Below are 21,073 nucleotides of genomic sequence, written 5' to 3'. Positions count from 1 at the left end.
TTTCAACGATTTGATCTTTAAGAACTCTACCAAACTCCTCCGACAATTTTGGGTCTAGACACTTGAAATTTTAGATATAGGTTCCTTGAACCTGGATCTAACTTAATAGTGATTTGAGCCCAAAACTATCAATTTTAAGGGGTCATAATAGAGGTCAAATTAAAAAAAAAATTTACTCTTTTTTTTTTTGCTCAGCATACACCTCCAAACACCCGGGCAACACCGGGCTGAAATGCTAGTGTATATGTATATATACACACAGATATATATAAACACATGAGCATATATATACATATATATAGATATACACACATGCATATATGCACATGCACATACACACACACACATATAAATATACACACACACACACACACACACACACACGTGTTTGTGTTTTTTTGTCTGTCTGTCTGTGTGTCTGTGTGTGTATACTTGATTAATCCATTAATATCTTTGGAATGATATCGGAAACAAAAATGGCAATTATTGAAATATGCTATAAGTCGTCTTAGTCAAAGGGAAATAACTCTATTCACCAACTGTTAAAAGATATCTTTCCTTTTTACACCTTTTATATTTTCAACGGACAGGCCACCCTGCATTGCCTGGTCGTAAAATGCGCTTGAATATGATTTTTTCATTTATATAAATTTCCTAATCATCATTCTAGAGCCAATTCTCTATTGATTATTACATTGTACCCAATTTATAAGTAATAGTGTTTTAAAAAAATTAAATAAAAAATAAAAATATGATTTCAGTGCCATCGGCTAGAAGAGAAACCAAAACACATAGCTCTCCAGCATTAGTCATTACTATCTCAGCTAAGTCCATAGGCATATAAAAACTTTAAAAAGTAATGTTGTTAAAGGTATAAATGTATATATATGCATGCATAGAAGATAAACATTTAGTTGACTTGTGACTTCCAAGTAGCAATTCTTTTCAATTTAAACTGATTAGCAGCTATTTTTACTGGACGAAAACTTCTGGGACTGACCTTTACCTCTGACTAAAAATGACCTTTACCTCTGACTAAAAATGGAAGAGCTACACCAGATCCGTTGCCAAAAATCACTTGAAAATGTGGTGGAATCGTTCTAATGCTCCAGAAAGTATCTTTCTCTCAACGTAATCCTCCACCTGTACAAAGTCAAATACACCCTAAGATTGAGAGTGCCCTTTTCTGTTTTGATTTAATAAGCATCTTCTCACAGAAGAGATGTTGCGTATGTGCTATCTTTCAATGCTCAATTTAGGGGATGGATAGTTTAGCATTTGTTCTGTCGATATAATACTATCCTTCCACTGAAAGACCAAAGTATGTATATTATTGCTAATTATAACAAGCATTTCACAAGCATCCGAACACAAGTGATTCAAACTTACAGAATTGGTTTTTCTGTGAGCAGGTGTTGGCGGTTTCTGTTTGGAGGCAACTGACTTTGAATTTGAAGCAGAAGGTGGAGGTAGTGGTGAACTGCAAGGTCTGGAATTGCTTGAGATCCGGGGTAGAGCCCCAGCTGATCGGCAAGAAGTATTGCTGAAAGAAGTGAAAATGTTGAAAAGCAGATTTTGTTTCAAGAGCTCTGCAGAACCATATTGTTACCCGTCTAAAAAACTATAACTTAAAAAAGTTCCTCAAAATCAAATATGTGAAATTGAAGCATATGGGAAGCTAATTGTATTCATAGCATTCACTATTGGAAACTATTAAGTGACCGGGAAAGTTCAGAGTTATTTTAACGGTTATCTTTTTAGTTTACAAGAGTTGCAGTTTTCTGTAAGGAAGATTTAATCGCTATTGAAAACTATCACCATGGATATTATACTGATACTGATAATTCAATTAAAGACAGACTCTATATCGAGCTCTCTGAAGATAGTCTGCAGAAGCTGGAAGTTGTGAACTGATTTTGCTATGCATGTCATTCAGATTATTCAGACTGTTCTCATCTTGAATGTTATTCTCACAATATTTCAGATAATATAACATCCTGATCTTATTCAAGTGTTAGGTAAACGCTGGGCAACGCCAGGTAGAAATAAGTGTCTGTTTATCTAACTATCTATCCATCTATCTATCTATCTAATTGTCTATCTGGCAGAGCAAATAACAGATTGAATCATTGGAAACAAAAGTTGAGCGAGCATGTAGGTGCAGAAAAGATCAAAGGGTAATTTTGTAACAAGTATTATTAAACTGGGGTGATCGATCAAGTTGCACCGGAAAGTATGCAAATGGGGACTGGAAGTGACGTGTCAGGGGTTCCAGTTTGAATAAGCTGAGTTAAGTTTAGTGAGTTGGTTTTGAGACACTAAGGAAGAAAGATGAGTTAAACAGATCTCCCCATAAGGGAGCGACGGTCTCTAAATGGATGCAGAGAAACGCCACAAGTCTGAGATCGCCGATTTCACTCCATGCTGCAGAAGACAAGATCCCTGAGAGAGAAATAAACCAATATATTAAAACATGCATCATCTTGTGTCTGTCTTGTATACGACTTGTTATAGCAGAACCCAGCAATTCAACTGCTATGTCTGTAGTGTGATGTTACACTTGAAAATGCTGGACTGTCACTAGTTCACTTTTTCTAAAGATGCATGGATTGTGGATTTGTGGTATGCAATTTGATGACAGAGTTAGTTCTGACTCCCTGATATTGAAGTTGAAGGTGCCCAGACTGGAGTCAGCGTTGCAACTGCATATAATAGTATAGACGTTCTGGTTGGATGAACAAATGTACACACACCTAATGGTAAGCAACGAAAAGGGAGATCAAGAAAGACTTGAAACAACTCAAAAATTACCTCAAGCAATGCCACATATAAATCACCATAAATAATAGAGTCCCACGGAGACAAGACTCACTCATAAATAAATGAGTGAAATTGAAACTAAAAACAATCAACAGATTAACTGTTGGTAATTAAAAAAAAATAAAAACAGATGTAACTTTAAGAAACATGTTTTTTGAATGTAAATTGATAATTTATAAATTTCAAGAAAATTTATGAGAACATATTTTAATTTCTAAACATATTTTCAAAACTAAAGTGCATGTTTAGTTTTGTTTTAAAAATTAACAAAATAAAAAATCAGCAATCAAAAGTGATCTCCTTTGAATCATTTTTAATTGCATGTTTTCGTTTTTGAAACTCCACATATATATTTGTTATTGTGTTTATTGAATATTACAGTTTTTTTGTAATTTTTTTTGTAAAACAAAAAATGGTTAACAAATGTGTGGTATTTGGCTGTTCTAGTGGATATGATACAGAGAGTGAAAAAGTCTCTACATTTTCTTTTCTTTCAGGAAAATCCAATCTTATTGAAAAATAGATAAAATTTGTGAATCGAAATAATTGGTCCCCTACAGAAAATTCAGTGCTTTGCATAAAAAATTTTTGAAGATAAATATATTTTGAAAGTAAAAAAAAAAAAATTAAATTGGAATTTACAACCAATAGCAACAATACATTCAAAACAAATAATAAAATCATCTCGTTTTCCAAATCAAACAGATTTTAGGAAACCCTCAAAGCAACAATGAATTGAAAAAATGAATTACAAGATTTTCTTTCAGCTGACACTATAACAGATTTTACCCAATTGACTGCGAAATGTTTTTTGAATCTGGTTTTGAATTTAAAAAACATGAGCATTATATTCTAATTTATAGAATAACTAGCCTGGGTGTGATGTGTTGCACGGGTGTTTATAGGTGTGTGTTGAACAACAACAAAAAAATTGTAGTAGGTAGGCAGGTTCGAACCCGTGACGCGAAGGCGGAAAAGAAAGTGGAGGTGTGTGAAAGGGTGTTGGTTGAGCAAAATAAAAAAAAAAAAGGAAAATTACGAGCGCAAAAAAAAAAGTGGTAATAGGCAGGCAGGCTCGCACCCGTACCGCAGAGGAGGAAAAGAAAATGAAAAAAAAAATTGTAACACGTTAGCTGTTGCACCCATCGTCAAACTGGAAGTGACGTAGGTTTAACTTAAGGCTAGACAATTGAAAAGAAGCAATGACTTTTGAAAATATCGGCGAAAAAAAACGACCCCTTCCTGTAGAAAAGTACCTAGTTGAGAATGAAGGAATTAATATTTTGGGCCAACGTTTCGATAATTGTTGTCGAAAGGGCCGAGCTTTAAAATGATACTGATCCTGTGAAAATTTGTCGCTTCTGTCAAAAGTTTTAGCCAGACATACAAACATACATACATACATACATTTAAACAGACAGATGAGATGTATATTATAGATTTTTTACCTTGAAATACATATTCCATCTATAAAACAATGTATTCATAGTGACCAAAATATCCGTGTCCATCTCCAATGCATTGGAAACCTTATATTACCACAACGTTTTATATATATGAAAATAATGCTGAACTTACAAATTTAGCATGCTAGAAAATTTTCCACCCCACATAAAAAAAAAAAAAATTAGCCATACTTGATTTTAAATGAATTACAACAAAGATAACATTATAAACCAAAATGCTGTCCTCCATTTTTTTCAGACCTAATACGCTATGCCTACACTACTGCGCTATACATGAAAGCAAACTTATAAATTACTTCTGGTGAAATTTTCATAACCATATATTTGTTTATCCGAAAAAATTCAAGGAGTTATTGTGGAATCAATTACAGCAGTAAAATCACTCTTGGATAAAGATAATCTTTCTAAAAACTGTGTTTATTAATTGATGAAATGCACCTTCAAAAAGGAACACAATTTATCGTGCGGACTGATAAGCTTTATAAAGGAATAATAGTATTCATGATGAATGATCTAAAAACAAAAAGATAATTCGACCAATGTGAATGCCTTTAATATATTTACTTATTTCACTTTAATTCAATGTGAATGCCTTTATTATTTTTACTGATTTCACTTGAATTCAATGTGAATGCCTTTATTATTTTTACTGAGTTCACTTGAATTCAATGTGAATGCCTTTATTATTTTTACTGAGTTCACTTGAATTCAATGTGAATGCCTTTATTATTTTTACTTATTTTACTTGAATTCAATGCGAATGCCTTTAATATTTTTACTGATTTCACTTGATAAATTTAAGTGGGACAAAACACATTATAAAACTGTTCCTAATGCTTCCAAAAAATAATCTGTTTTTTGATTCTGTTCATGTGTTAAAAATATTTAAAGTTTATTGAACAAAAAGAAGTTTGTACCATAAGATGGGGTGACTCTAACCACTCAGGGTGACTTTGAGCCATTAAAATAAAAAAAAATAAAAAAAGTAAATGTGTAAATAACTCTGCAGCAAATATTTGCTACTGCGTCACTACGCGTCTGTAAAATTATGAAATCGTATAGGACCTGGAAATTATATTTAAAATTCAGAGATCATATATAACTTACTCATTATTATTTTTATTTATATTTATTTTAAAGGATCCAAGTCACCCATGGTGGCCAGTGTCAATCCAGTTTACGGTATTTCCTGTTTTTATATTTGAGATCTCAAATACTCCTGTTTTGGCTCCGGAGGAATATATAGTTTGGTCTGATTTACACAAACTATACAACAAAGATACTGCCCTAATTGATAAATAACACAAGGCTCCAAAAACTAACATTCAAAGTGTTGCATCCAAATGAAAATCAATAAAATGTTAATTTAGCTGTTGCCATTTTTCATAAGACTACTATTGAAGCTGGTGAGAGCTATTTTCTTATCAAGCTGACATATCAAATTTACTTAAATTTATATCATGCTAGTGGAAAATAGCAAATCCTAGAAAAATGCTCACACCTAATTTTTTGAAGAATGCAATCATTTTAAATGATGGAAAAATTGATTTCTACAAAAGATTATCTGATTGGACACAAATTTCAGATCTTTGTCTGACAAAGCAAACATCCAAAGATTTTGTTACAACTTTAAGAGGGGCAGATTATGCTTATGCAGGGGCTTTTAAATAAAAGGTATGAGTTTATTTTCACATTTAAAGTGATCCACTTGAAAATAGATTTTCTCAACATCAACAGACGAGTAGAATTTTAGTGAATCTTCAAAATATATTGAGTACTGAGAGAATTGGCCTGTTGGTTTTTTTTTTTTTTTTTTTTTTACAAAGGCATCACCACATTATCAAGGCCCAGAGGCCACTCAAGGATAAGGGTTAAAGAGTGTACAGTAGAAGTTGGTCAATATAGTAATCATTAGTAATGAAAATTTGGTAAATTTAATAACTTATATGGAACGGCTCATCAAGAACTTATTTACTTTAGACTTGAACAAAACCATATTGTAGTCAGCCGGAAAGCAGAAAAACGGAAGACAATTCCACAGGCGTGCAGTTCTAAGAAAGAAGCTTTGTTCATGGAATCTACGTTTAGGTTTAGGCACAGATAAAGAGTGGGGGAAATTATTGATAGTGTTTACAGCTAGACGAGTGTTTCTTGTGAAAGTTTGGCGAGGGGGGACCATAGATTGAAGCTCAGTTGAACACTTTCCATGAAAATAACGATACATCAGAGACAAACTCGCAACATCTCTTCTGTGAGATAGAGGTTGCAAGGAGGAGAAAAGGACATCTCCTACGAGGCTACGAAGTCTATTTTGAACTCTATCAAGGCAGGACAAGTTCTTTCTAGCAGCTCCTGCCCAGATGTGGCAACAGTATTCCATCCTTGGACGTACCTGGCTCTTATATAGATAGAGAATAGCATCAGCAGTGAGATATCTACTGGATCGATAGAAAGATCCCACCATTTTTCCAGCGGCCTTGGCAACAGATTTGATATACGTGTTCCATTTAAGATCAGGAGTAATGGTCAAGCCCAGAAGCTTGTCAAAACTTGAGGCCTCCTGAAGACGAGAGCCATTCATTTCAATTGATGACAAATGTGGATTAGAATGTTGATGATGTAAAGAGAGAAGCTTGGTTTTAGATGCATTAAAAGTAACCAGCCACTCCTTTCCCCATTGTACTACGTGCTCAAGATCAGAGGAGAGAGAATTGGAGAGAACTTGCTCGTTTACTGTCTTAGATGTGGTACCATAAATGGTAGTGTCGTCAGCATAAATGTCTACAAATGATGTAAGGATATGATTTGGAAGATCATTAATGTAGATCAGGAAAAGAGTTGGGCCCAGGATGGATCCCTGAGGGACACCGGCATTAATATTGTGAGCTTCTGATTTTTGCCCCTCAACTACTACTCTTATGAATCTATCAGAAAGAAATGATTTAATAATTGAGAAGACTTTTCCAGCTATACCATAGCTAGCGATCTTATGAAGTAAACCTTTATGCCATACCCTATCAAAGGCTTTAGATATGTCAAGAGCAATTGCCCTAGAAAGATTGCCACCGTCGAGAGATTTGCTAATCCTATGCGATATAACTGTAAGGACATCTGCTGTAGATCTAGCAGAACGGAAACCATATTGAGTGTCACTAAGAAGGTTATTTTTGTTGAGATGTTTGATTACTTCTGTATTTAATACAGATTCTAGCAACTTACTCATGACGCACAGGAGACTTATTGGCCTGTACTGAGAGGGGGATGAGCGATCACCTGAATTCTTAAATACAGGGCATACTGATGAGATTTTCCAGGGAGATGGGAAACTATTCTCCTTAAGACAACGTTTAAACAGTTTTGTAAGTATGGGCGCTAGTTCAGGTTGAAGTTTTTTGAGTACTATGATTGGAATACCATCAGGGCCAGTTGCTTTACTGGAATCAAGGTTTTTGATTAGTTTGGCAACATCACGTACAGATATACGTATATCACATAGCGTGTTTTCTGATACAAGAGGAAATATTGGGGGTTGGCGGTCTTGGTCGCAAAGGGTTGAATTAGCTGCAAAGTTCTTGACAAAGAGTTTGGCTTTGTCTGATGCTGACGAGATTACCTCAGATCCATTGATAATAGTTGGGATGGAGCACACGCTTCTGTTCAGGATTCTGTTTGCTATTTGCCAAAACTGGTGGGAACCAAGCCGCTGCTCAGCTACTTTGGACTTAACAGATTGAGCATACAACTTTCTTGCGTTCCTTATTACTTTCTTACAATGGTTGCTGGCAGTCCTGAAAACGGCTTTAGTTTCCATACATCTATTACGTTTGAAGCAGTGGAAAAAGTGATTTCTGTGCGCAATGGCAGCAGCACATTCTGGAGAGAACCATGGCTGGCTGTTAGGTTTTTGCTGAAACTTTTTAGAGGGTATGAAATGGTCAATACCTACAATTAACCATTCAGTTAGGTCTAATACTATAGAGGACACATCCTTTTTAAACATGGAATGCAGAGGTAGATCAGATATAAATGTACGGAAGCTATCCCAGTCAGCCTTAGTGTATCGATATACTGTACGATGAAGAGGTACGTCTGGGGACTTATTACATTTCATTTTTATCTTAATTGATACAACAGAGTGGTCGGAAGATCCAAGAGGCGACAGAACAGAAACTGAACATAGTTCAGGGCAAGTTGTGAGAAAAAGGTCTAGTAGGCTCGCATACTGGCCGTCATTATCGGGCACACGGGTAGGTTCCTGAACAATCTGAGTGAGGTCATAGGCAATGGAGAAATCATGACAGAACCTCCCCTCATCATCGGTCTTGTTTGAGTGGGTCAACCATTCGACGTTGTGAACATTGAAGTCTCCACATACGTGAATGTTAGCTGAAGGATAAGTAGAAAGGACTTGGTCAATTTTCTCAGATATGCTTTGAAAGATAGTAACTCCGCTGTTGTGGGGGCGATAGAGAGTAAATATAAATGCAGTAGTGTGAGCTAAAGCAACCCGGAAGCACATATAAGGTAAGTTAGGATCTTCCCTGGAGATGTCCCTCCCACATGGAAAGCTATCTTTAATATAGGCACATATTCCATGCCCATGGCGATCTTGGGGGTCAGATTTAGAAGTTAAGTTAGAGTATCCTGTAATTGCAAACTCATCAAGGGAAATAGCCTGTCCAATGCCAGTTTCACTTAAAAATAAAAGGTCTGGTTTAGTCTCCTGTAATTGGGTTTCAACCTCTGGAAGGTTAGAACGTAGACCCCTGATGTTGGAGAAGGAGACATGGTAGTAGGGGTCTACGTTGGAAGTTGGAGAACCGGGTTTAATCGTGTATTTTTTCTTGAAACTTGTCATGATGAAATTTTGGAATTTGTGGACTAGGTCGACAGATTTACTTAGAGCAGGACAGAGAGTGGAAACTAAGAGAGAAAAAGAAACGAAGAATTTTTTTTTTTTTTTTTTTTTTTTTTTGTACCACATGATAAGGTAAAGCCGTAACAATTACCCACTAGTATGGCATCGAGAGGCCCCACCAGAAGCTACTGCATGGTCCAGATTCCATTCACCAAATGGCAATACAGCAGCCCCAGTACTTTGCACCTGCTGATAGGACAGCCTCCTTAGTGGTTAATCCAAGGTTCGGGTCCCTGACTATCAGGCGGATAACGTCAGCCCAGACAAAACGTTTACCTCCAGCACCCTTACTAGTGACATGGCTACAAGGATAGACATAGAAACAGAAAATTTCCACCAACTCTGCCAACTGTTCGCGCAAAAATACTGCCAACCTAGAAAACAGCTTTTTCTTCTCCCTTTGTCAGAAAAATCACTCATTTAAAAATGAGGACTGAGGGACAAATAAGAAGAAGCGAGAGTAACAGGAGCTGCCGATAACGCATCCACAATGCGTTTTCTACTCTCCATTAAAAAAAAAAAAAAAAAAAAAAAAAAAATAACTATTAAGTATTGTACTTAATAAAAGTCCAACGGACCTGTTTAAGGGAAAGTATGGTGATAGATTCCCCTCCCACGAACTAAAAATGAGTACAATTAGGTAATCTATTTTTGCAATCAACTCGGTAGATAAATAAACATTTATGGACGAGAAAAAAAAAAAAAAAAAAAAAAAAAAATTAAAGCTAGCATTTAATACAACAGAAATACATAAATTAAATACTGAAATAAAATGTAGTTATTAATATTTGAATCTTAAAATAAAAAGTGCGAATTAATAGAGAAAATCACTTATCACAACAACGCATTCCGTCTCCAAACTAGTGAAGAATTTAACTTTTAATAGCGTTCAGAAGATTTTTTTTTTTAAATTAACCGTTAAGAGAAAGCGTGATTTTATTCTGAACTTTAACTAATCACGTTTTAAGCAACTTATGATATAAAACAAAATCGGATGGGGGGGGGGGGTTCTTCCGAAGTTAGTTGGTGACGATTATAAGTAATTGCGAGATAAGATGGGAGCCAGAAATTAGGGGTGGGGGACTGAAAATGATAATATAATGGATTGATTATACAATATTTAAGATCAACTTGGTAGATAAACATTTATGGACGAGAAAAAAAAAAAAAAAAAAAAAAAAATTAAAGCTAGCATTTAATACAACAGAAATACATAAATTAAATACTGAAATAAAATGTAGTTATTAATATTTGAATCTTAAAATAAAAAGTGCGAATTAATAGAGAAAATCACTTATCACAACAACGCATTCCGTCTCCAAACTAGTGAAGAATTTAACTTTTAATAGCGTTCAGAAGATTTTTTTTTTTAAATTAACCGTTAAGAGAAAGCGTGATTTTATTCTGAACTTTAACTAATCACGTTTTAAGCAACTTATGATATAAAACAAAATCGGATGGGGGGGGGGTTCTTCCGAAGTTAGTTGGTGACGATTATAAGTAATTGCGAGATAAGATGGGAGCCAGAAATTAGGGGTGGGGGACTGAAAATGATAATATAATGGATTGATTATACAATATTTAAGATCAACTTGGTAGATAAACATTTATGGACGAGAAAAAAAAAAAAAAAAAAAAAAAAATTAAAGCTAGCATTTAATACAACAGAAATACATAAATTAAATACTGAAATAAAATGTAGTTATTAATATTTGAATCTTAAAATAAAAAGTGCGAATTAATAGAGAAAATCACTTATCACAACAACGCATTCCGTCTTCTGGTTTCTTTTAAAACAAAAAAGACATCAACTTTTGGGAAGAAAACCTCAAACCAGTACCAAAGAATGACAACATTTTAAACATTTTGGCCCTGCATGAATCAGAATTAAATAAGTTCTATTTGTCACCAGAAAACAAAGAAGCAGCATTTATAGAACTATCGATTACTATCGATTACTATATTGTCCTTTTGACTGCTCTACACTCTTTAACCCTTATCCTTTAGTGGCCTATCGGCCTTGATAAGTGGTGACGCCTATGTAAAAAAAAAAAAAAATTTACAATATCTAGATATATCACAAAAAAGTAATTAAACATTTTCAATGTGAAATGTGTTCCCTGATCATGGTAGGTAATGATAGTGACGAGGCTACTTTTATTTACTTTCTCAAGGATGTCTTAATTGTTCCAGCTAGGAAAATAGCAGACTTTGTTTGTGCTTGTTTTGCTATTCTTGAATATGCAGATTCAAATTATAGCAAAAAATCATGAATCCACAACAAGATTGTCTGCATAACAAGTTTGGGGAATATATTCACCAAAACATACTTGTTCATATGAAAAACACATTTAAAAAGAAACACTTAAATTTGTAATAAAAATTGTTGTATATATAGTTTACAACAACAAACAAAAAAAATCATCAGAGGAAGTAAAAAATACTGTGCAAAAAAAAAAAAAAAAGGTAATGATTCAAACAAAATTAATTTAAAAGCGAAAATGTTAAGTTCCTTTTACTTATGTTTTTGTATTACTGTATAATTTTTTATTAATATTTTTTTGTTTGCCTAAAATATTTTATTATTTTATTATTCATTTTCTGGAAAAGAAAACTATATATGTACTTTTACACAGATTTAATAATTTTTCAAATAAAATAGACAATAAAAGAAATCAGTGCTAAGAATGTGACATATGGGGCCATATTTATAAGTCGGTCGCAATAGAGAAAGTCACTTTGCACTGTTATAGCCAATGTACAACTCATATCTGATGTAGAAAAGCTGTTGTATAACCTCTCGTTCAGCCTGTTATGTTACAATTTCCACCACTGGTTGTAGTTTTACATCACAACCAAAACTTGAAAATAGAGAATGGACTTGAGGGTCGGATAGAGAGGAGTAAGTTAAAGTCAAACACCCTGTACAAGTGTGCCTTAGAGTGATCCAAATTAACTGTAACCCATTCACACACTCATTAGTAATATACACAATCCTTTTTGACAGTCCAACCTAATTTGGTACTAATAAACTTTAGTCCATGTCTGACTTGTCCACCAAGCTTCTCTTATGAAGGTCCAACAATCTTTTGTTTTACTGCCGTTTAATGACACACTCCAAATGTGTTTCTTTTCATTACAAGCACACCTGGATATGACTGTGATGGCGCTCTTCATTTCAGGAATAATTCAGGGTTTATTTTAATGGACAAAATCGTTGAGATATCCCCACAGTCCATTTAGTTTCACACTGCATACTTATGAGATATTCACCAAAGTGTCCCTGCATATTATTGAATAGGATGACAATCTGGGTGTGTCAAGTTCGAATCCAGTTCATCCCATAAAAACACTTTCACTTAGGATGTTAATAACTTTCATGTGTTCCCTCTTGAACATACCGGATGTATTTTAAAAGAAAATTCTAACTGTAGTATTGGGAATCCCAGCTTAAATGCTATATAGGTAGTTTGTAGAAATAGAAGTTATATAAGCATTTTGGGTTTCCCATCGTCGATTTAGCAGGGTCAGAGAAGGTTAGATCTGACATCCATCAAACTAAGCCACCTTTAATGACCTAGTTTAGATGCACTGGAAATTAGGGATATGTGGTCGTAGGTTTCCGGTTGGCGACCACATGGGGAGAATTGGTTTTGGCCTGCAGATGGAACAGACAGGAGATTAAAGCCTCTCTGTGGCAAGCAGGGTCCATGATAGGCTTGCCTTAATAAAAGAATTGAAGTTTCAAATCCATCTTGTGTTATCAATGCGTCTGTTTGCAGCAGTGACCACTCCCCATGAGATAGAGACCAACGACCAGAAGATATCCGCTGGACAAGGCAAGCAGGTGTGTATGCATGACGTTATTTGCACATACACGTCGAGACCCTTCAAGGCAAGAAACGGTGTAAGGATAGAACACACACACCCACATAAGTAAGAACATATATGTAAGAACACAGACTTTAAAAGTACCCTTAAAAGTAAAAGCAGACGTAAAAGAGAATAGTAACAGAAATGTTTAATAATAAGAAGAACAAATAAATAAGAAATAAATAAGAAGGATGCAAACATATTTCGGAACATAACTAGAAAGATACCTAGGAAACCAATAGCAACAATTAAATCATCTATCTATTTGAAATGAATGAATTCAATTACAATAAAATAGACTGTACCAAACATGATTCGATTGCAAAACAGGTTGTTGAATTTGATTAAATAGTTGTGACGTTTTTTAGGGGTCACCTTATATCAATATATTTCTTAAGTTTTTCAGCTCTTACCAAGCTGTAAAATAGATGGGTAGAGAGGTGGAAGGAGGCAGACAGCAACGATTTATGAGATTCCAAATGCTGGAAACACAGAGAGAAGTTGGTGTAGTTAAAAGAGTCAGCATTGGATGGAGTAGGTTTAGAGGGATTATTTAGTTCTCTTCCACTGCAAGAACTTAAGACACCAGGGTCTGAAAGTGGGATTGAGAAGTCAGCGCCCCCAAGAAGAGGCACTCTCACTTGTAAGTGCTTCGGCAGCCCCGTCAGCATTCCCCGGTGAGTGCGTCTCAGGTGATTAGCAATAAATTAAGCCCTTCTCAAAGAGAGAAGACAAAATCTGAAAGGGTGAACCTCCTAGAACTGCATAGAACTAAACACCCACTGCAAAGTCAACAGAGACCAGGTCATCACAGGAGTGGTCTAATCTCTGTTGATTTTGAGGGCCCGGGATAACCAGCACAATGTTACCATTTTCAACCAAGGGGAAAGTCTACTTGCATTTGTACACAGTATGATGATGTATGGAAGTGAAAACTAATCAGTAAGGGTTGAGGATATGCGTTGCATAGAGAGAATTGATATGATAATAACATCGTGGATGTTTAATGTGAGTTTTGAAAACAGGGTTAAATCTGTGACTCCAGATGAAGATTAAATTCGATCAATATAGAGAGACGTGTGCAGAACAGGAGACTTTGTTAGTGTGGTCACATTGAGAGAATGGATGAGAATGCTAATAGATAGTTGAAGTAGCAAGGACAAAGATAGTTGATGGAGGAAGGGAAAAGAAAACAAAGGAGGAAAAGAATAAGGCTAGATTCGAGAAAAAGAGGGATAAATAATGGTCTGGTCAGAGATAGATAAATTTAAATTCAATTATTAAAAGCTGTTCTACAAATTCTAGGATGTAAAACGGATGTTAGACTGATTATGATGACGATGATGGCGATGGTGATGATTATGCTGGTGATGATGATGACGAATGTCACGTGGTTTTTACAATTATTCCATATTTATGTACTGAATCAAATACATTCAAAATATGTTTTTAGATTACTAACCTGCTGTTCACTTTGGTTTCAGATGTTCTTCGTTCTCCAGCTAAAATTAGAACAATTAAATTAATTAAAAACAAATCTAAAATTAACACTATATAAACATTTAAAATACTGAATACTGCTGGGGCACCAGTAATTAGACATAGAAATTAGAATACAATACTGAGATTATGAGATATACAAAAATGTCAAACGAACATATACCACACTAAGTACACCCCCTCCTAAAAAGGAGAAGTAAATGCCTGGGAGGATGAGAGCAGATAATACATTTTCCTCTCTGCAGAGGAGGATCTAATACACAAGGGGATCCCATACTCTTAAATTAACAGAATGCTATTTGTCGGAGGATAGTCTTATGACAACAGAATTGATGCTGGAATATCCATCTCCAATAAAACATTATATATCTTCAGAATGTGAGAGAATATATAATTATTTTCACAGCCAGACAATATATATATATATATATATATATATATATATATATATATATTTCCTTAAAACTTCTGGCCTAGATGGAGAGGAGACTAAAACTTGCTGCTATGGTATCAAATGGTCCGAAATAACAGCAAGGGGAGACGGGATTCCAATATTTCTCATGTTATATCTCCCCTCTTTTGCAAATAGGATACGGTTATGAGTATCTCCAGTATCAAATAATCCTTATACACTGTGAAATTTACTTTATATATGAAAACCAAAGAGGGGGGATATAACATATGAGAAATATTTGGAATCAAGTCTCCTCTTGCCGTTATCTTAGATCATTTGAAACCATAGCAGCAAGTTTTAGTCTTGCTTTCATCAAGGCCACAGGTTTTAGTAAAATATCAGATATTTTGTAATTCAATTGCAAATCTAGGAAAACAAGTGACAATGATAGAAACATGTTATAGCTGTAAAAAGCGTCAAAAATAGGCTCTGAATGATGGATGATCTCCTTAATGTATGACCTTAAGGGCAAATGACACATAGCCAATTATACAATTCAGGTCATTACCTTTCCAACGAGCCTTCATTTGTTAAATTCTGATCAATAACCGCTGAGAGTTGGAACTTATAAAATTGCCAAAAAGGGTAGTGTATGTATATATATATATATATATATATATATATATATACTTGTAGCCGATTTGAATATTGAAATGCTAATATCTTTGGTTCTATGGGACAAAACTAAATAAAAATTTGCAGGTTTATGAAGATTATAATACTATTCTATGGTTTTTACTTTGTGACAATTGGCAAAAAAGAACCTATACTTTCAGACCAACAAAATATGCCCAAATTTGCCTACATCTGTATATATAGTGTCCTGGGAGGCAGTTTCAGTTTTTGCTGCCTCGGTTGTCTCCCCTGTGACCTTTCCAGACCACTAATATATGTGTGTGTGTGTGTGTGTGTGTGTGGAAAAAATTCACTTATTCATTAAGATATATATATAGTTTTATCCTCAGAAACATGTAATCATCTGCTGAAAGTCTTATTTAAAGCACCTCTGTTTTTGTGATTATTATATGAATATGCATATTTTCATCAATGTATAATTATGGCGAAAGGATAAAGGGGTCATCAACCTTCACATTCAATAAGAAAGTAGGAAGTTCAAGTTTATTCTTACAACCCTGACAAATCTTTTTAGCCAACCGTGGATATTTGGAGAATTTAAGATGGTAGAAGTTCTCATAGTCCATGACAATCGTCTCCAAATCAATATTATCACAGATCTCATACTGGCTGACGTCAATGCTCGCTTCCGATGAAAGACAACTGGCCGTGTCTTGATAGCTGAAACAAAAACAGAATGAGGGAGAATTAAATTGGTTACTTGTCCCAACAATTAGTAAAATATATAATTGTCTTGTCTTTACAAAGACATACATTAATATTAGTGATGGGATGATTCCAATATTTTACCTGAGCTGATACAATTAGTGATTTTATTCTAAATTCTAGATTCCAATAGAAGTAATATTTAATTTTGGGGCAGAGGGAATATTTAGTGGAGAGTTCTAATCTACTTTTGAATATCGATATAATTTTTTTTTTATTTTGACAAACTTCATAATGTTTTACTTATATCTAAAATCACGGTATCAGATTTTCATTTATATTTTTCACTTTGCTATTATTTCTTATTTATCTATTCATGTCATTTTTACCTATGCCGTTTTTACAATTGTTTTACAATGCCATTTTTTTTTTGTTCCAATTCTTATATATATTCATTATTCTAGTCTATAACATTTAGTTTTACTGGTAGTTTAAAAGCCAATAATTGTTTTTATCAGTTTATCATTCGTACCAGCAATAGAAAAGTAAATTTTTACAACAAAAAAACATAAAAGAATCGTTTTCGAATCAGAAATTAGGATAACATTTTTTTATTTATTTGAATTCTTCCTGCTAATGTTCTCATCTTGAGTATCATTTTCACAACGTTTCATTTAACATTTCTAAATTTTTTAGATGAGGATTGATTATTCATATTATTTAAATTTTTTGAACTACTATTCTCACCTTGAGTGTTATTTTCACAACATTTCGGTTTCGTTGTCCGGATAGTGTGGAGAAAAGAGGTTTGTTGTGTGTTTTGTTGTCCGGACAACAAAACACACAACAAGCATCTTTTCTCCACACTATATATATATATATATTGTATTTTCTGTACAGGAAGTTGTTAGATAAGACAAGTCCTTGGTACCGGCGGTTTCAAGTCCGATAATTAGGACCGTTTAAGATATCCATATCAAGCTCTCTTCAGCCAATACTTGTCTCATACACATATATACATAATTTACCCTATATTCTCCCCGAGAGTTCACACATACTGTCCACATCTATTAAACCCACTATGACAAATATGCTATATACCTAACTACATCATATATTACAAACTACACTCCTCCTTTATTAGAGAGATCAATATAGTTCCTTCAAACAGCCTCAATAATTTATTTTGTTCCTAATTTAACTATCGCTAGACGTTGTATCCCTATTATCTTACAAACCATCTTCTCTACTCTTCTGATGAGAAGCATTATGCTTTGAAATACCACGGTATAAAGAGTTCCTACTTACCCAACAGTCCTAATTAATGTATACCTTTATTAAATAAATGAATAAATCTATATATATATCACTATATAGCATTTATACCTTAATTTTCTATCTTTATTGACTTATATCTATAATATAAAGCTGAACATCTGTGTGTGTGTCTGGTCACGAATAGGCTCCTATATGGTTGACTATTATAGAAAACTGATCACATATAATGATAGAAGATGTATCGAGACACAGGCATGGGTATGTTTTATCTGGCATAATGATGATTCATTAAAATTGTGGGGTCTACGTACGTGCCTGGTCCACAAAGTATGGAAATAAAAAATGTAAAAATTAATAAAAACGTTTACAAGTGTTTTTGATATAGATGTACATAATAATACTTTGATAAGTATGTTTCAACTTAAATAGGCATGGTATAATAAAATTGTGGGGTCTGCGTTCACACCTGGCCTCCATAGAATGGAAATAGGCACAAACTTTAATAAAGACTTTTCATATCTATCTGCATAAGTATACTTTGATAATTATGTTTCAGTTTGAAGAAATATGGTATAATAAAATCATGGAGTGTTCGTTCGCACCTGACCTCCATAGAATGGAAATATGTCACAAAGTTTAACAAGGTTTTTTAATATAGATCCACAGAATATTGTGATAAGTGTTTCAGTGTGAACAGGTATGGTATAATAAATTATGGGGTTTATCTATTTTATTTTTACTTTCATCATATTTTGTCTTTGGTTTTGATACCCCCCAAATTCGAAGCTATCTCTTTACAACCCTTCCTTTGCATAACCTATCATACTTTCATAAATCAGAGTCCATTTTCTGTAGGCTGTTTTTGAACCCAGTCAACGACGGGTACTTTCGCTAGTATATATATATATATATGTTTTATAAGAATAAAGATGGCACTTTTTAAAATATCGTTAATTGGGTATTTGAATTTCTTTTTATAGAAAGTCAAAACGATATATATATTTTTTTAAATAAATATTTTCGACTGGAATGAGCCCTTTTCAAGCGATTTCTTTTTACTTATCATTTTTTTTATTTCCTTGGAGATGTAAAAATCTCTTTGGTGGTAGCTTGTCAGAATGTTAACTGAACAGTTTTTATGACTTCAAGTGCAAGCATGCTGTTCACGTGATAATATAATGAGAATAAAGATTGTACTTTTTGAAATATCAATAATTGAATATTTAAATTTTTTAGAGAAACCCCAAATGATATATTTTATCCTTTAAAAAACATTTAAAGATATACAAAAAGGAAAATAATAATGAAAAAAAAATGATAAACAAAAAGAAATCGCTTGAAAAAGGCTTGTTTGAGTCGAAAGCTTTTTTAATATCTTTAAATATTTATTTAAAGAAAAAAATATATCGTTTTGACTTTCTATAAAAAATTTAAATACCCAATTAACGATATTTTAAAAAGGCCATCTTTATTCTTATTATATTATCACATGAGCCAGTTAACATCTCAACAGACTACCATCAAAAGAGAGTTTTACATCTCAAAAAATAAAATTGATGAACAAAAAGAAATTGCTTGAAAAAGGCTCGTCTGAGCTGAAAGCTTGCTTAATATTTTTAAATATTTATTTAAAGAAAAAAAATATGTATATATCGCTTTGGGTTTCTATAAAAAAATTTAAATATATATTTGTTATTTATTATTTGTTATATTACATATAAGTGTGGGGGGGGGGGGGCGCTCAGACTGGCCCAGTCATAAAATATTCTTAAATGTATTTTAATTCATAGAGATTTTGTATTTATTATTACAGAATTGATTCTCTATTGGATATAATATATATATTATACTGATTTTAAAATTTAAAAAACACATGATGAGTGTCATCAGCGAAAATTGAAATCAAAACATTTAGTGCTCCAGCCACGTTCCCTACTGTTTGAGCTATCAACAGATAGATAAGAAAGATTTAAAATTAAACAACTTCAAGCCATGAATGAATTTGCGCATGCACAAAAGTAATAGAAATATGCCAGTAAGTTGAAAAGAACATTTTGCATTTCAACTTACCAACATATGTCTGTACGTGTTATTCATCCATCCAATCAAAGATTTTACTTGTTATGACCCATCGTTGGAGTATGATTACTACTTCCTATTAATTTCAGTGTTATGTGATCAGTAGTTTAAGAGTTTATCAGTTAAATATTTTCATACACACAGACACACACATGCATACATCTACTGTTTTATTTATATAGATTTGTTAAACTCCTGGCACTAATTCCCATCACTTCTTACCCTGGTTAAAACTCCTACTCTTTAATACGACATCTTTCCCATGAGAGTCACCTGAATGCTCAGCATCATTGTTATTGTTAGGTTTTACAGAATATCAACCATCTTTGAGGAATTTTATGCTGAAATCGAATACGTTTTTGCATACAATTGATTTGTAGATTAGTTTAGATTTGAAGGGACTATTGTCACATGCAACACCCTGTCTTTCCATATAATTGCCCATTTAGTACTGGCCAAAACCAACGTGGCTTAACTTTAGTAACCTTATGGAAACTGGTGTATTAATGCAGTAAAAGACATATTTGAGCAACACTGATTAAAGTTTTACTTACCCTTCCTCACGGAGGTAATGCAAAATAAGAAGAAGCAGATTTTTACGCCGTTGACTCGTCCTGTGTTCCTCCTGGAAATGCAAAAGAGAAACAAAAGTTGTGATCAGAAACCGTTGCATGTGCATGCAAGTATTATGTTTTTTTCTAAACAGTTCACTTCTTGTAAGTAAAAAAAAAAAATACTCTAGCTGAAATCGAAACCAAAACTTAAAGACAGTGAGTCAAGTACAATAATCATTAGGCCAGCTTAGCACGATCTTTAAAAAGTGTTTTCAAACCTACGTATTCTTAACATAAGGAAGCAGTAATATGCACATCCATGAAACAATTAGCAAACATAAAAATCCGATGACACGCATGTACCAATTTTTCAATTTTGACTCCTTAGCAGCTTTTTGCGATGAAAACAGATTAAAAAATTCTCCACGTATCTGAATACCCTATATACCAAATTTCAAATCTCTAGAAGTTGAATATATAGGTTGAGAAGTGTCCACACACACGTTCTCATTTTTATAGTTATATATATATAGATATTTCAAAAACGATAATTTTCCACTGCTTCATATTAGGCACTCTATAAAAACTTCAAAACATCCATACAATATTTTGCGATTGACTTGTGAAACATTCTTCTATTCATTAAATTAATTCCATTTGCTTTTTTGTTGACAATTGCATTGGTGGTAGTATGTTCTCTCTCGGTGCTTTCTATTTGACTTTTAACTTTAAACTGGAAGCACAAAAGTGATTTAATTCTTTTTTTAAAAAAGTCTCTTTTTCACCCACATAGAAAAGAAAACAATTTTTTAAATCAAAAGTTTGGCCTTTTAATCTGATTAAATTTATA

The 21,073-nt window shown here is 33.6% G+C and overlaps 1 protein-coding gene across 3 annotated transcripts in view; it reads right to left on the bottom strand.

Moving 5' to 3' along the window:
* Positions 1-21,073, bottom strand: part of LOC145297587 (katanin p60 ATPase-containing subunit A-like 2) — a 222,265-nt gene that overhangs the window by 185,818 nt on the left and 15,374 nt on the right. For 2 of the 3 annotated variants that reach the window (XR_013870276.1, XM_080143634.1), the window contains exons 2-5: positions 20,224-20,294; positions 16,161-16,327; positions 14,540-14,579; positions 1,390-1,543 (exon numbers count right to left, since the gene is read on the bottom strand). Coding sequence is in view for 2 of the 3 variants with exons in the window: in XM_080143634.1 (XP_079999760.1) it covers positions 1,390-1,543; positions 14,540-14,579; positions 16,161-16,327; positions 20,224-20,294 (432 nt within the window). In the remaining variant the exon portion in view is untranslated. The remainder of the gene's footprint in view (positions 1-1,389; positions 1,544-14,539; positions 14,580-16,160; positions 16,328-20,223; positions 20,295-21,073) is intronic. The other variant, XM_080143635.1, reaches the window with a different exon arrangement.

The sequence above is a fragment of the Euprymna scolopes genome, chromosome 18, assembly GCF_053919585.1.
Source record: "Euprymna scolopes isolate OS-2025 chromosome 18, ASM5391958v1, whole genome shotgun sequence".
NCBI lineage: Eukaryota > Metazoa > Mollusca > Cephalopoda > Sepiida > Sepiolidae > Euprymna > Euprymna scolopes.
This window is presented reverse-complemented; position numbering and strand designations above follow the sequence as displayed.